Source organism: Laetiporus sulphureus, assembly GCF_001632365.1.
Source record: "Laetiporus sulphureus 93-53 unplaced genomic scaffold LAESUscaffold_12, whole genome shotgun sequence".
NCBI classification, from domain to species: domain Eukaryota; kingdom Fungi; phylum Basidiomycota; class Agaricomycetes; order Polyporales; family Laetiporaceae; genus Laetiporus; species Laetiporus sulphureus.
Genome location: NW_024468521.1, coordinates 580,167 through 595,123, shown reverse-complemented (window position 1 = coordinate 595,123; position 14,957 = coordinate 580,167). Strand labels below are relative to the sequence as shown.

General features: G+C 51.9%; 5 protein-coding genes across 5 annotated transcripts; 3 read left to right on the top strand and 2 right to left on the bottom strand.

The window, feature by feature from the left end:
• Nucleotides 1-2,127, top strand: LAESUDRAFT_757935 (uncharacterized protein; the record flags this gene model as incomplete). Its single annotated transcript, XM_040912377.1, has 21 exons — nt 1-71; nt 133-211; nt 270-283; nt 334-370; nt 425-486; nt 550-559; nt 619-636; nt 688-713; nt 766-791; nt 844-887; nt 951-975; nt 1,036-1,047; nt 1,106-1,121; nt 1,180-1,222; nt 1,277-1,377; nt 1,435-1,494; nt 1,564-1,591; nt 1,645-1,699; nt 1,754-1,778; nt 1,830-1,940; nt 2,013-2,127. 21 exons carry the CDS (start codon nt 1-3, stop codon nt 2,125-2,127), a joined length of 978 nt encoding a protein of 325 aa, XP_040765997.1.
• A 508-nt stretch (nt 2,128-2,635) lies between these two features.
• LAESUDRAFT_649862 (carbohydrate esterase family 16 protein) lies at nt 2,636-3,682 on the top strand (the record flags this gene model as incomplete). The annotated part of the gene is made up of 5 exons (XM_040904202.1): nt 2,636-2,700; nt 2,761-3,053; nt 3,107-3,134; nt 3,188-3,315; nt 3,378-3,682. 5 exons carry the CDS (start codon nt 2,636-2,638, stop codon nt 3,680-3,682), a joined length of 819 nt encoding a protein of 272 aa, XP_040765996.1.
• Nucleotides 3,683-7,246: 3,564 nt separating this feature from the next.
• Nucleotides 7,247-8,483, bottom strand: LAESUDRAFT_713146 (uncharacterized protein; the record flags this gene model as incomplete). Its single annotated transcript, XM_040906941.1, has 7 exons — nt 7,247-7,564; nt 7,649-7,693; nt 7,715-7,803; nt 7,835-7,866; nt 7,914-8,059; nt 8,113-8,235; nt 8,313-8,483. 7 exons carry the CDS (start codon nt 8,481-8,483, stop codon nt 7,247-7,249), a joined length of 924 nt encoding a protein of 307 aa, XP_040765995.1.
• A 1,633-nt stretch (nt 8,484-10,116) lies between these two features.
• LAESUDRAFT_724271 (uncharacterized protein) lies at nt 10,117-10,786 on the bottom strand. The gene has a single exon (XM_040908577.1). It carries the CDS (start codon nt 10,669-10,671, stop codon nt 10,234-10,236), a length of 438 nt encoding a protein of 145 aa, XP_040765994.1. The 5' UTR covers nt 10,672-10,786; the 3' UTR covers nt 10,117-10,233.
• A 501-nt stretch (nt 10,787-11,287) lies between these two features.
• On the top strand, nt 11,288-14,521 carry LAESUDRAFT_649472 (plasma membrane H+-transporting ATPase; the record flags this gene model as incomplete). Its single annotated transcript, XM_040904179.1, has 5 exons — nt 11,288-11,420; nt 11,480-11,688; nt 11,744-12,156; nt 12,213-13,796; nt 13,858-14,521. 5 exons carry the CDS (start codon nt 11,288-11,290, stop codon nt 14,519-14,521), a joined length of 3,003 nt encoding a protein of 1,000 aa, XP_040765993.1.
• Nucleotides 14,522-14,957: the final 436 nt, after the last annotated feature.

The window sequence follows — 14,957 nt, the reverse complement described above, 5'->3', positions numbered from 1 at the left end:
ATGTCAGGGACAACGCTCGGCCCGGAAACAACGTTCACCTCGACTTTCGTTGGGATGCTCCTGTGTTTCCTGTATGACTGGCTGTTTCGTTGATCTTACAGAGCTAACCAATCTAACCAATTTCTTCTATAGATTCTACGGCGGCACTTTCTCTCAGACGATATATTACTTTCATAATTCCAACCACGACGGTGCCCCTTTAAGGGTTCTGGTCAGCGAAGCCGTTCTCTTTTCTCTTCTCAGATCGACTGCTGATACGCTACGAACAGGTGATCTTTCTATGGTTGGTCCTCTAACAGAAGACATCATCACCCAATATGCAACATTTCACAGGCTGATGGACACAGTGAAAGACTTCCTTCATGGCCAGGTGCGCGTTGTTTCTGAAAAATATGTTGATCTCTCTCATCTCAACGTGTCGTAGTTGCTTTGGTATTGGTTCATAGCCAACCATAGCAATCCTTCTGCGCTCCTTCTACTTCCTATGTGAGTCATAGTCAAACGACATGCGCTATCGCCATATTCGGAGCTAACTCCTGACTATCTTAGTTCATACACCGTAAGATTCTGTTGCTATGGCCGTTCAGTTCCCTGTAGTGCTAATGGTATTGCGTGAAGGTTCACTTTATAATAACCGTACGGTTGTAGCAAAATCGCGCCGTTCTTAGCTGACTATCTACGCTGTAGGCTGCAACGGTGTTGGCGGTACAATGGTGCGTCAGAGCCGCTCATGGTTCCGCAACGACTCTGACCCAGTCATTACAGTCTATACATCCGAAATATCTGGACTCGTGAGTTCTTTCCTTCGATTAATTGTTCCGTGTGCTCATTATATCATTGCAGTACTTAAGAATAGACCATTGCGTAAGCCGTTGACAACGATTGGGGTAAGAGTTTGTCAGTTATGGTATCGCTAGACGTCCAGTCTGATCGCGATGCAAATCGCACAGGCTCTTTTGACATTGTTGTCGTTCGGTATGACGTCTTATATTCCTCATTGACATCAGAGACGCTGTTGACGTGCTATATGTTAAGTCTGTGGGCTCGGTATGTCCCTTTTCTCTGAATTCTCGCACTTTGTGATATTCACGCCTCTCGCGTACAGTCACTGCCTACGACATGTGAGTGCTTTCCATTTGCACGTGTTCTTCGTGAAGGAACTGATTCAGTTGGTGGTAGCCTTTCCAGTCCTACCGATATTGTCGCCATCGAGCGAGTCAACGTCCGTCACGCTCCTGCCTTTTGCTCGAAGCGGGCTAACGTCGTGCATTTATAGGTGCCTGGTCGGATACAAGGGTATTCGGTTCTTGCCGTCGATTTCTACATAGCGGTCTGTCTATGTTCCATATTTCATGGCGCTAGGACGGGCTGTCAAGCGTAAATGGTGTCTTGCACATGCGAGTGCCGTTTGTGCGCTGATCGCGTTGCATCTAGGACGGAGTTCGTCATCACGAAACTCATCATGTGGACGATCAACCGAGCGATAGCCCTCTTGTGAGTACTCGATGTGGCACAGGTCATTCGTTCATCGTTGTCGCATATTCGCTGTTCATTATGTTACAGCGCCGTCCAACTATTTGTCATCGTTACTGTCAGTTCAAGCCACGTCACCCAAAGCTGTACGTTCACAGAAATGTTTCACAGTACAAGCCAAATGGGACACAAGCAATGGATGGTGTATACTGTTTCTCTGGCACACGTAAGTCGCCGGTCTCTAGTTTATCGACACATAGAGATCTGAATATAAAGATAGTCACTGTAAACGTGGCGCTCGCGACGTATGCAAAGCTCATGATCATAATGAATCACAGCAGCTCACTGCTATTCAGACTCAACTCACGCCAAGTGCTCAAGGAGATGCAGGAGGACTCAGATAATGCTCAGTCATCGAGCCTTTTGAGCAGCTTCGTCGCTCGGAGACTATCGTCTTTATCAACTTGGTAAGTGTGACAGTGGAGTGCTTTCCCTAAATAAATGATCCACTCAATCATCTTCACTGTCTCAATGCAAAGGTCTCGCGCACATGAAGCTGCGATAGAGAATGAAGACTCAACTGAAGAAGCTAATGAAAAGAACCGGAGACAGGAAAGCGTAGTCGAAAATGACGAGAGCTCTTCAAGGCACTAATCGCGCCTACGCTGTTTCTGCCATACGCTATTCACCGAGAATGTTTGCCTGTTCACAAGTCGTCGCTATTGAAAATGGCAATAATCAATACACCCTCCTTACCATCATCCTTGACATATCAACATGCTCTGTTGATACAGCTAGCTATGAGACGCAGCGGGTGTCTGATCTCCAGTGTCATACGAGCCTGCCACCTGACTCAACGTGGCGCGACAGGCAGTACGGATGCGTACCTGAAGTGATTGTCCTTCCAGGCCATCACAACAGTATTTCCGATGAAAGTAGTTGCTTGTAAGGTGAGACCACGTGCCCATGAGAATCATAGACGCGCTCGACGCGCCGCGTGGACGCGTTCCACCAGCGCTACCGTCGAGGGATTTCCAGCAAGTTGATATTTGCCACTTGGTTCGCTGTCTCTACCGAACATTCAAGCTTCAAGCCCGCCCATAGACGTTCAGTAACTGAAGATTGTATATCGCACCTTCTCCAACGCTGATCGCAATCATCGATGCATACGAACAATATCACCCCATCATGGAAGGGGATTGCTGGCATCTCCAGACTCGTAGTCTTGTGAGCATCTTGGACCGACAACTTTGCAATGAAATTGATGTTTTTAAACTTCGAAAACAGCGGTGACTCATATTCTGACGTTGGCTATCTTGCTTTGATGTCGCCACACCCCACCGAAGTCCAGCCACTCGGGGTCGAGTTTCCCGGCGTCACCTGGACTGAGAGCGATACAGCAAACTGGGTCGGTCACTTAATTACCAACTATTCCCCCCATGGCCAGATGCTGGTGTACGATTATGCCGTGGGAGGAGACACCGTATCCGGCGTCCGAATCCAGATTCGCAACCGGTTCCTGCCTACAGCAGGGAGAAAGCCTGACTGGGCACCTTGGTCTTCAACAGACACACTTTTCAGTAGGTTGATAGAGTCACTTCCTTGTGTACTCACGTATTAACATATGCTACAGTCACTTGGGTGGGGATCAACGATTGCGGGTAAAGAGCGTCTCATCTCTATGCGCTTCGTCATTGTGCTCATCAAATTGTAGAGGCTCCGATGATGAGATTATCGGAAGCTCTTTGAAAGAACTTTTTAAAGAGCAGGAAGCACTGTATGAGGCAGGCGCACGCAACTTTCTTCTCGTCGATGTACCACCAATTCACCTCTCGCCTATCGGTACGAGCTCGAACCGTCGTACACGCAACATCCAACTTGACCTTTTGTGCCCTCACATGTAGGTCGTATGCTGTCTAACAAGGATGTAGGAAGCCAGATATACAGAACCTGGAATGCTGAGTTGGACGTGCAAGCTGCGGCGTTCTCAACTGCCCACCCTGACGCGACTGTCCTGCAGTTCTCTTCCTGGGACACGTTCAACCGTGTGCTAGATGATCCGGTTGCTCATGGATTTGCAACTGAGGACGTCAGGAAATCGGGTGGGGGCATCTGGGTCGACCACCTCCATCCGACCAGTCGGATGCATGACTGGATCGCCAAGGACCTGGCTGATTTCTTAGCTTCTCGAACCCCTACAAAGGAATGAACGATCTATAGTGCCCTTTTTCGTCATGTACCAGGTTCGGAACAGTCTATCTTGCTGAGATAGGAAAGTAGCCAGTTCGGAGAGAGGCGAAATCGAAAGAAAGTCTGAATAACGCACAAGCTAATAGATCAGTCGATGAATAAAGTCGGACATGAACGCCCCTTGCGCACACATATATGAAAGATCCGGCAAAACGTAGGTGACTCGCTCATGGTGAGCTTTTCGAGCTCACGTAGTTACGATACACTTTCAAACCCGCTGAATGTTATATAAAACCCCAAACGTACCAATGAGAGACGTTTGTGCTTCTTTACGCACCATTTCACGAAAGTGGCTAGTTGGTCACGGACATTGCGTTTTATCTGGTGGGTCCGGCGAAGGCTTGAAGCGGAATCTCTATAAAGCTTATGGACGGTCGTTTTAGACATTTAGGTTTCTGAAAAACTCACTGCATCTATGCACGAGGCCTTCCTATCGTCGCACGCTGTCTTTAGCGACTGGGGCAAATGATTGTTGTTCAGACTTGTTCACCATTATCTGAGATGGTCCCATGCGTCATGCGTTCATCCATAATGATTGTCTTGATAGCAGACGACTCTGGTGATACGTGGCAACGCGTACTGTCACATCATGCACAGAATTAACATAGAGTGAGAACGGTCTTACAGCTGGGTTTACATGAGAACATGACAGTTTGTATATATGATATCTGATCTCGGCACCACAAGTGATGATAAGAAGTTGCGATGGACGTCGACGAAGACACAACATAATAACTAGGAGATTGCATGAGGATCTCAGAGACCATGAGATGCAGGCACGCATGTGCAGTGTGACTATCGTCTTTGCAGTGTCCAGAATCCTACGCCCGAATTGCGCAAATTAGATCATGAAACATGGCCAGAAACCTCACAGGTGTAGATCGGCATCTGAGCTATCGTAGTCATGCAAGCCTTCACCGCTGCTGCTATTTCGCGTCAAATATACATATTAACGAGTAAATTCCTGATGAAAATGTTATAAACGGTGCTGTGGAGATGCAAGTTTAGAGCATTATTATCTGCTACATTGAAGTGGCTTACATTGAACTGAACATCATAACTATCACATCGAGTGATCTGCCTTGGCAAGCAGAAGCATGCCAACATTGCGTCTGTTCGTTCTGGGATTCGAGAATCAATCCCCATCCTCCATGTGTGATTCAGAGACCTACCTATATGCTGTATTTTCATCAGTCATGAGGAACTCGCAGGTGAGATGCCAGACTGCTTACTAACGGACTTGAATTGCTGCGCAATTTTATGGGTTCGAGCCATATTTGACAAAAGACAGAGAACGCGGTCAGAATCTGCCCTTCCAGTTGGTCCATGAGATGAGAACTTCATCGCGTCAGAAGAACTAAAGTCGGCGTTTCTCGGACAGCATGTGAGTGAGCAATTTTATGAGATGCATGAAAAAAGTGCGGATCCACCCCAACAGCAGACGTGACGTAGATATCCGGAGCGTTCCTGCGGAGGTTGAAAGAATTGTGTCGTCTGCCCACGGAAGACTAGCGTGACGCTCAGTAGTATATGTGCAGTGTAAGAGCGCACAATATACATATGACTTGGAAACACGAACCTTCTAACTCGCTCCAGAGATCTCGCATCTCCCGTGCTATTCAGTAAACTCGAGCATCAAACATCTTCTTCTCTTCTGATTTCGGATTACACGCAGCCATAGCGGTCATTAGTTCAATCCTCGCTGCTCGGTCTTCGAATGCAATTGTCCTATTTGATTATATCCGCCAAAGCTCACTCCACTCTTGATCAGTCTTCAAATATGAAGAGACCCTTGGGCAGACTATGTCCACACCAGCAAGCTTAAAGATGATGTGATGTGCAACGGGTCCGCCCGAATCTCGAAGCAGGAGGCAAGATGTAGCATTGTGTGTTCGAGAGGGCGTATTAAGTTGGACCGACAGAGCGCGAGCGCTCGAATGGCACGTGTCAAGGGCGGACTGCGAGTCGTTTTGTTCAAATCTTGTTTTGTTACAGGCTAGCTAGCAGTACTGTCTCCAGTGACTTCTCAAACCGACCAGTGGCTCGTTTGATCTATCATCCCTAGGCCCTTATTAGGTGGGAGAAGCATTTCTTGGGTCGCAATGTTATTCTCACCCTCCCGTGAATAGCGATCGCCATCTCCGCCGTGTTGCCGCATGTCCGCCTGGGGTGCAGCGCAGGTCAGCCAATTCGCATAATGTCCGTGGCCGTCGCGACGTACATTCCAGTTCTTATCACGCCAAGTAACCGCATGGTCGTATGCGACAAGCTCTTCACTTGTAATATTCTCTCGGTTGGCGTTCGAGCAGTACCGGCCAACATCCTGCCTCCTTATCTAGGTCACCCCTTCACTAAAAACCTCTCGAGTTCTGTACATTCCTGCGAGGAATATAAAGCGCATTTCGGCTCTAGTCATACACGTTGTGAGCTCGTCAAGCATATTTCAAGCCTAGTTTGGGATTCAAAGGCAAAGTGACGGAAACGCACATCAACATTAGAACTGTCTCACCGAACGTGACTATGCAAATGCAGCCGTAGCGTCTGGAGTCATCAATGATCTAGCTAGCGTCGACAGTGCTCCTCGACGGTACTCCAGCAGTGTCGTTCTCCCTGAGCCATTCCTGTTACGGTCTTCCTCTTGTCGTTCGGTGAATCTGCTAGTTGGTGACTTCCCAAAGTCTCTTCGAGTATTCACCATCAAACTTCAACGAATCCAAGATGTAGTTGCAAGACGGAAACGGATGTCAACTCCTAAGTAAGTGTTCTAAAAGTCATCGCTGCGGTATCAGATTGCGCTGATCATTCATTTTGTTTGCTCTCGGCATGGCATGTGTCCAGTCAAAACATGTTGCCCCGTACGTGATAGCATCGAAGAGCTTCCGGCGGCTGGCAGAAATGAAGGAACGTTCAGACCACTGCCCACTGAAAGCTGATCGACGACTCAGCTGTCCGTAGACGTGTCGGCGACCAGTGGAGCACCGACTGGCTCCGCGATTCTCTGACTACTATCTTGATGAAATCAAGGGGCTACGGTGTATGTCGCGTGCACAAACATGCATGCGCGGGGCAATATCGGTGGTTCCTAATTCCAATAATGGTCCAGGTATGAATCATGCTCTATGCGTGCAGAGTCAAGAGAATCGACGTACGGATCGTGACGACGCTTAAACGAGCACCGAATCAAGTCTTTTCACAGATCGTCTCCTTCTTCAACGCTTGAAAGGGAAGATAATAAATCCACTAGTGTGCAACAGGTGCGTTATGCAAGGTCACGAGTCTCAAAATATGGTCACTGACACGGATGATTTTACGAAAAAAGCGTTCATGAGGAGCAAAGCGTGACAATGACTGACAACGACGTTCTTTTATTGGACGGAAACGATAATGGTTCGCGGGCGCATATCTCAAGGATCATCCTCTTACTCTGCTCCTGATCACTGACTTACAGTCGGCCCAGGATAGGAGCTGAGGGCGCAACGTTCTTCGAGTAGTCAGGATGAAGAAGGCGCCACTTCATGACCTCTCATACTAATGTGTTGCCACTCCTTCTGGCAGACCGGGCAGCTGTGGTCATCAGGCTTGACTGGAAGTCCGAGTACGCCCGTAACAGCAGTAGATTGTGGTAGCAGCATTGCTCTTCCTTGGGATCCGACGATGACGCAAGGGTACTCAGAGCGCGCGCTTCTGCATCCCGGGATTCTTGCGGCTCTGACTCTGCATGTTCGAAATTCACCCGACGGTAGCGTTGCGACTCGCCAGGGCGGACGTCCCGTCGCGCAGAAACGAATGATGTTGGTCTCGGCTCGTCCGCCTTGGTCTCAATGCGGATGGCACCGCGGTGCTATATTCAACGCACAAGTAATATGAGGACGAGGGTACGCATTATATTTAGCAACAGCTAAGCGCTGCGGGCCACGAAACAGACCCCAGATAACTGCTGCTTGATAATGGTCCGTGCAGCGGCAGAAAGCTGATCCAGCACAGTACACACTGGAGCGCGAACGGGTGGACCTCGAAACGCAGCCAGGCGGCCCTCGAAACCGCTTTTCCAATGCAGTTCAAAGCCAGCTGTCAGGTCCGCTGCCAATGTGCGGTGTGTGGCGCCACACACCGGACATGCGGAACGGAATCATAAGCGTGGGTCTACTGAATGTTCAATATCAATGTTCACACTTCAGCCATCGCCGCACGTCCCTTCACTAGTCTCCTTGCCTACTAGAAGTGTATGTACCGCGCAAAATTCCACTGCACATGAAGGTTCGACGCCAAGAGGTGCAATGTCAGCACCCTCGACGGCCTGCAGTCGCCATTGGGCGTGAGCAATGAACATCTCACGCTGAGTGATTATTGATTATTGATCGGAGGTACTACATAACAGCCGTGGCAGACGATGCGTCGGTTGTCCGTGTCTAAGCGACCGTTCGCATAGCCGCGTAACGTCCGCCGCCGGCGTCTTGTGGCATCTTCAAGCACGCGGCTGCTCAGGGCTGTTCGGACAAAGCTACTCAGGGACTGTCAGAATCAAATTTAAATGAGGGTTTGCGCGATGCGGGGACGACCGGATGGAGATTACTGGGGCTCTCACGGACGGTCACCAGAAACCAGAAGATGTGCTCGAAGTTGGATTGCGGGCACACGAGCGACACATGGGTGCATTGGATTGGCTGGTGGAGCCGGCGAATGGAGAGCGGCGGGTTATGATCGACGGTCGCTAGGCTCATAACCTGTGTTGGCGAGCGTTCGTTGTGAAAGGTGGACATGCATCATGACGAGCAGAACCAATAGCGGAATGCAGACTGCACGCAACGCTGCACCCAGTTAAGGAACATCAATGTCCAAAAGTCAACGATTTACTGTATTCGTGCGCTTGCCATTCACCCGCCTGCCACGCCGTATCATATATCCTGAACCTATCACCCACTGCCGACCGTCGTCAAGTGAGCATGTTGACGGTCTGCTCCTAAATTCAAAGCAATAGCCAGTCGCGCAATTATCTCTTGCAGTCCCTGCTGTTTGACCGCATCAATCTGTCAGTTATCGACGTTCAGCGGATGCATGTTCGTATAAGGAAGAAAAAAGATAGAATGATTGGTGTGAGGAGGGTGCCAAGGAAGATTGACGCGTCGGTACCGCACGACCACTCGAAAACCAAGTCCGCTCAGAGCGACGTGCAGCACGAACCACCATCCCTCGCTCGTGCAACTCTTCTATAACCCGTCTCGGGAGATGGATTGACGCTTCAGAGCGGCGAAACAACGCTCCAGAGAGCCTGCCGCCGGCGGAAGATCCTCGTCTGGTCCGACACTAGCATCCATTTGGTCGCATCAGCCCGCCAACGTCAGACTCGATGAAATGAAAGATCCAGAGTCTGAGATGCATCTAATCCAGGCGAGATTGGCGGCGCGGGCACGGAGAGAGATCGTACGAGCGAGTCCAAGCCCAGCCAAGATGCCGACGTCCGAGCCAAGAGTAACGTCCACAAAGTCCGAAAGCTCATGGCAGCTTAAGCCCGAAGCCAAGCTGGCAGAAGCAGAGATCGATATCCAGGTCTGGTGCGCAGCACAGGACTAGGATCAGATGAGTGTTCATCAAGGGAATAGGTAGATCGGATGCGGAGAGAAAGCCAGCGCGACAGATGGTTTGATCATGACTGATGTAGCGACGGATAGACGGACTGTAAAGCGCCGGCAGCCATCATGGTGTCCAGATTCTAGAGGCAGCTGTGCGACCTAATTATAATGATTAGTCCCAGTTTAAAATGGCGCATACAGAAAAATTGAAGCCAGGACGTTGGGGAGCAGCGGAGAAGCCTGAAGTATGATTTGCGGGCACTGCTTGATCCGAAATGGAGCATGCTGGCCAACTTGAATGCAGACTTGACCGTAGCCACGATTGTGGTAAGAGAGAAGACGGTCGAAGGTGTTTAATTTGGGCTGTGTCAAAATTTTGCGAGCGGTTAAATGGCTGTGCTGGAGACGAAGTCGGATCGGAGCAGCGTGGCTGTCGCTTGTAGCGCCTGTTGTGAATCGAACCACAGCGTGTTCTCCAATCGTAAATCCAGTATTTACAGGCTGTGCACTGTAGGTTTTATTCGAAAGAGGAAGCAAGAATAGATTGCGGTGCGATATCTGACCACGCATAGCATTTGTGGCGGTAGATTTGCCACTTCTTTCCTAGGAGCTCCATTTTGAGGGTTGAACAGGTATGCGGGTGACCATAGAGCACCATCTGCTGGAGAGAGTACATCCGATACCGGCATTAGGCGGATGTAGGGCGTATTCATAGTACTCGCACAGCCCGAACAAGACCGTTGAGGGTTACATCATAGCAAGCATATTCGGAACAGCTGAAGCAGTGCTGAGAAGATTGCAAATTATACTAGCGTTGGGGACCGCGCGGATTGCATGTATCTCAGGCTCGGACGACGTCACGCGAGAGCGTCGAGCCAAGCACAACAGCGCAAGTGATCGGCTTCGCCTCGGTGTGCGGGGTGCGGGGTACCCAAGGATGCTAGAAAAACAAATGGTGAAGACCGGTTATTGATCTCAGCGGCGTGGTGGCCGGTAAAGGATGGTGTCGGTGGCCCCGAGGGTCAAGGCCAGTAATTTGCCGTGCATTGACGTAGAGAATTCCTAGGTGCATATAAACGGATATCCCCATGACCATCCGAAACCATCCGAGCATCCCCTGGGGCGATATTCGCGCGAGGTAGAGGTCCGTGCGTGCGAAATCCGCCTCACGTGGGATCACATCTGCCGCTTTGCCGATCGAAGACGAATCGGGGCCCAGGAAAACTCCGCTACGCCGAGCAGCCGCAATGCCGTGCACAGGCGGGCTGTATGGCAAAAAGTGCGCATGTCGCGTTCGCAATGGAGGAAAGTCAATGCGGAGCGAGAAGCTGCCGTCGCATGCGCCGGACAGGCCTCGTAGCGCCGCACCGCTCTCCATGGCCGGCGGCATCGGCAAGGACCGACGTGCGAATCGTCCAACGATAGCACAGGCACTGGGCGTCGAAAAGACCGGGGAGAGTGGCGGGCAGGAGGGCGGCGATTGTCGGGGACTGCGGCAGGGACATGCGTGCTAAAGTTAGCGCCGCCGCTCCAACGCCGCTCCAACGTCATTGTTGTCTCGGGCACTTACCCCGCGTTCACTGCTTTCTTCGCTGTGGCTGCGACAATAAACCTCTGCTTTGGCCTACAGACACAAGGAGGATGCTGACCGATGGCATCGGCCACACGGCAGGGAGAAATTAGGGTGACTGGAAGGGTGCGTGATGACGGGAGCTATTTCGGGCACACGCGTGACTGCATCTGATGGTGCCGCTGGAATGTCACCTCAGACAGATTTCGAACTGGCTGACGCTGGAGAACTTCATGTCACATAACCCCCCTGCCCCTTCCTTCGCAATCGCGTTGTTCGCGCCACGCTAGTATATATATTCCCAGCTGTTCGCCCCCTTCCCCTCCTCGCCTTTCCCCTCCCCTTCCCTCAGTCCCCGCTCCCGTCTCGCATCTTCCTCCTCTCTATCGAGGCGATCAGCCTTTAGCTATCTACGGCTCGAGCCATGTCGACGCCTGACGAGAAGCAGCCCGGCACACCCGGTGAGCCCGACGTGGGCTCGCCCACCTCCCCCGCCGAGCCAGAGAAGAGAAAGCGCGAGTACAAGGACTTTGGACATGAAGAAACGAAGGCTACCCGTGCGCTCAATCTGCCGAATTAATTTGATGTTTTTGTTGACGTGGCGCCTACGATGCAGATGCCAACGTCGACATGTCCCAGATCCAGCTTCGCGCCGAGGACTTGTACGATAAGGAAAAGGTTGACCTTGAGACCATCGTCGTCGACGATGTCTTCAAGTTGCTTCAGTGCGACGAGGGCGGTCTCACAGATGAGGAGGTTACCCGTCGCCTCGAGATCTTTGGTCCCAACAAGCTCGAGGCGGAGGAGCAGAATGCATTCCTCCAGGTAAGCACTATCTACTTCCGTTGTCACTTTCACACGCCGCTCACACGCGCCGCAGTTCCTCAGTTTCATGTGGAACCCTCTTTCCTGGGTCATGGAGGGTGCTGCTCTTGTCGCTATCGTCCTTTCCAACGGCGAGCACCAGCCACCGGACTGGGAGGACTTCGTCGGTATCGTCCTTCTGCTCTTCATCAACTCGGCCATCGGTTTCTACGAGGAACGTAACGCTGGTAATGCTGTCAAGGCTCTCATGGACTCGCTCGCGCCCAAGGCCAAGGTCAAGCGTAACGGTAGCTGGCGCGAGATCGAGTCGTCCGACCTTGTCCCTGGTGATATGATCTCTTTCAAGATCGGTGATATCGTTCCTGCGGATTGCCGTCTCATTGAGGCCATCAACGTCTCCATTGACCAGGCTGCTCTTACTGGCGAGTCGCTCCCCCAGAGCAAGAAGACTGGCGATCAGTGTTTCTCGTGAGTATATGCGCGTGGTAGCCTATCAATTCGTGATGCTCACGTGTCATCTACAGTGGTTCGACCTGCAAACAGGGTGAAGCCGAGGGTGTCGTCATTTCTACCGGTGCGAACACCTTCTTCGGTCGCGCCGCTTCACTCGTTGGCCAGGACGACGATACGACCGGCCACTTGCAGAAGATCCTTGCCCAGATTGGTACTTTCTGCTTGGTATCCATCGGTATCTTCGTCATCGCCGAGATCTTCTGTCTGTACGCCGGTTTCCGCTACCACTACCGTCGTGGCCTGAACGATATCCTTGTACTCCTGATCGGTGGTATCCCCATTGCCATGCCCACTGTCCTGTCCGTCACCCTTGCTGTCGGTGCTCAGCAGCTCGCCAAATACAAGGCCATCGTCACGCGTATCACGGCCATTGAGGAGCTTGCCGCTGTCACCATTCTTTGCTCGGATAAGACGGGCACGCTGACCACGAACAAGCTCACTATCGACCGCGAGAGCGTTCGTACATACGGCCCATTCTCTGCTGAGGATGTGATTCTCCTCTCCGCCTACGCCTCCCGTACTGAGAACCAGGACGCCATCGACGCTTGTATTGTCGGCGCAATTGGCGACCCGAGCCGCGCACGCGACGGTATCAAGCTCCTCGACTTTAAGCCGTTTAATCCCGTCGACAAGCGTACGGAGATCACCTACCTCGAGACGGCGTCAGGTCGCCTGAAGCGCGTGACAAAGGGTATGACCGGTATCATCATCGAGCTCTGCACGCGCAACAAGACCGAGGAGATCGAGAACCGTCTCGAGGCCGATGTCGAGGAGTTTGCGCAGCGCGGTCTTCGTGCTTTGGCTGTCGCATACGAGGAGCTGGATGGAGATGATCATGCTGCTGAGGGCAACGGCTTCGAGCTCATTGGTCTGCTTCCCATTTTCGACCCGCCTCGTTCGGATACCAAGCAGACGATCGATGACGCTATGGCCCTTGGTGTCAAGGTCAAGATGGTTACTGGTGACCAGCTCGCAATCGCAAAGGAGACTGGACGTCGTCTCGGACTGGGTGACCACATGTACCCTGCGAAGGTGCTCAAGGAGGGCCCCGAGCCGGGAGGCAAGCATGCGTCGCTCGACGCGATGATCCTCGACGCGGATGGTTTCGCTGGTGTCTTCCCCGAGCATAAGTATGAGATCGTTAAGCGTCTTCAGGGTCTCGGTCACTTGGTCGCGATGACCGGCGACGGTGCGAACGATGCGCCGGCGTTGTCCCGTGCCAACGTCGGTATTGCTGTCGAGGGCGCGACGGACGCTGCCCGCGGTGCTGCGGATATTGTATTGACGGAGCCGGGTCTCTCGACTATCGTCCACGCCATCCGCGGTTCTCGTGTCATCTTCCAGCGTATGCGCAATTACTCAATATATGCATGCGCGGTTACCATCCGTATTGTCGTTTGCTTCGCCATTCTTGCATTCGCGTTCAAGTTTGACTTCCCGCCCTTCATGGTGCTGATCATTGCCCTGCTTAACGATGGTACCATCATGACGCTCTCGGTCGACCGTGTCCTGCCGAGCAACATGCCGGACAGCTGGGATCTTGCAGAGATTTTCTCGTTCGCTGTCGCATATGGCTTGTACCTCACCCTCTCCACGTAGGTGTTCCATTCCGTGTTTGTTAAATTAATTGACGCTGACTGATTTTTTTTTATCTAGCATTGCACTTGTCTCCATCTGCTTACGCACCGACTTCTTCTACCGCAAGTTCGGCGTCACCTTTGAGGATGGGAACATCATGCCGACGTACCCCAATGACAAGATTCTGCACTCGATTGTCTACCTTCAGGTGGCCATCATCTCACAGGCCCTCATCTTCGTCACGCGATCGCACGGTTTCTTCTTCATGGAGCGGCCATCGTTCGCGCTGATGGGCGCGTTCTGCATCGCACAGCTCGTCTCGACCATCATCTCGGTATATGCGAACTGGGGCTTCACACAGATACAGGGGATCAGCGGCGGGTGGGTCGGCATCGTATGGGTGTGGAACATTTGCTGGTTCATCCCTCTGGACTGGATCAAGTTCGCGATGAAGGCGACGGTGATCAAGAAACTGCGCGAGAAACACAACGCGGAGATGATGCAGGCGGCGAAGGAGGCGAGTAGCACGGGTGTGCCCATTACACGGACGCAGTCGCGCGCGGCGAGCATACACGAGAGCTTGTACTCCAACCGGGTGTCGTTCATCCGCCGCGCGGCGCGCAAGGTCGGATTGGGCGGCCGGGTGCATATCAAGCCCGAGGAGCTACAGCGGTTCAGCAGCATTCAGGCGCAAAGGGCGGGCACGACGCTCGCGCGACACCCATCGCGTGCACAGGCGTAAGCTGTTTCCCCCTGTATACCTCTGTGATACCTGCATGCATGATATACTCCATACATACATACCTACATCGCTGTTTTTTGACGATTGCCCGATTCTTAGCTCCTGTCTGTGCCTGGAGTGACTATCGTGATGCATTGATGAGTACTTGTTGTACGCTTGCACGCGTAGCTTTGAATTTTTTTATGATTTGCATGATAGAATAGATAGTACATGACGAGCAATAATACGCAATTTTACGCCTACATGAATCGATTCTGCGCGGGTTATGCATGATCAAGAGTTGGGCCTCAGGCCCTCAGTCATCTGAATCCCGGAAGGAGAATTCGTTGGTGCAACCTGTCGCATGGCTGTCCCACGCGGCGTCATCCGTTCCTCGTTCAAGTAGAGTTCACAGAGGAAACGGACCGTGGCATCTCGATATATTGAGCGGTGTGCT

Bases quoted from the DNA above. Each gene is read 5' to 3' on its own strand.
- LAESUDRAFT_724271 (XM_040908577.1), bottom strand. From the start codon at position 10,671: ATGGAGAGCGGTGCGGCGCTACGAGGCCTGTCCGGCGCATGCGACGGC.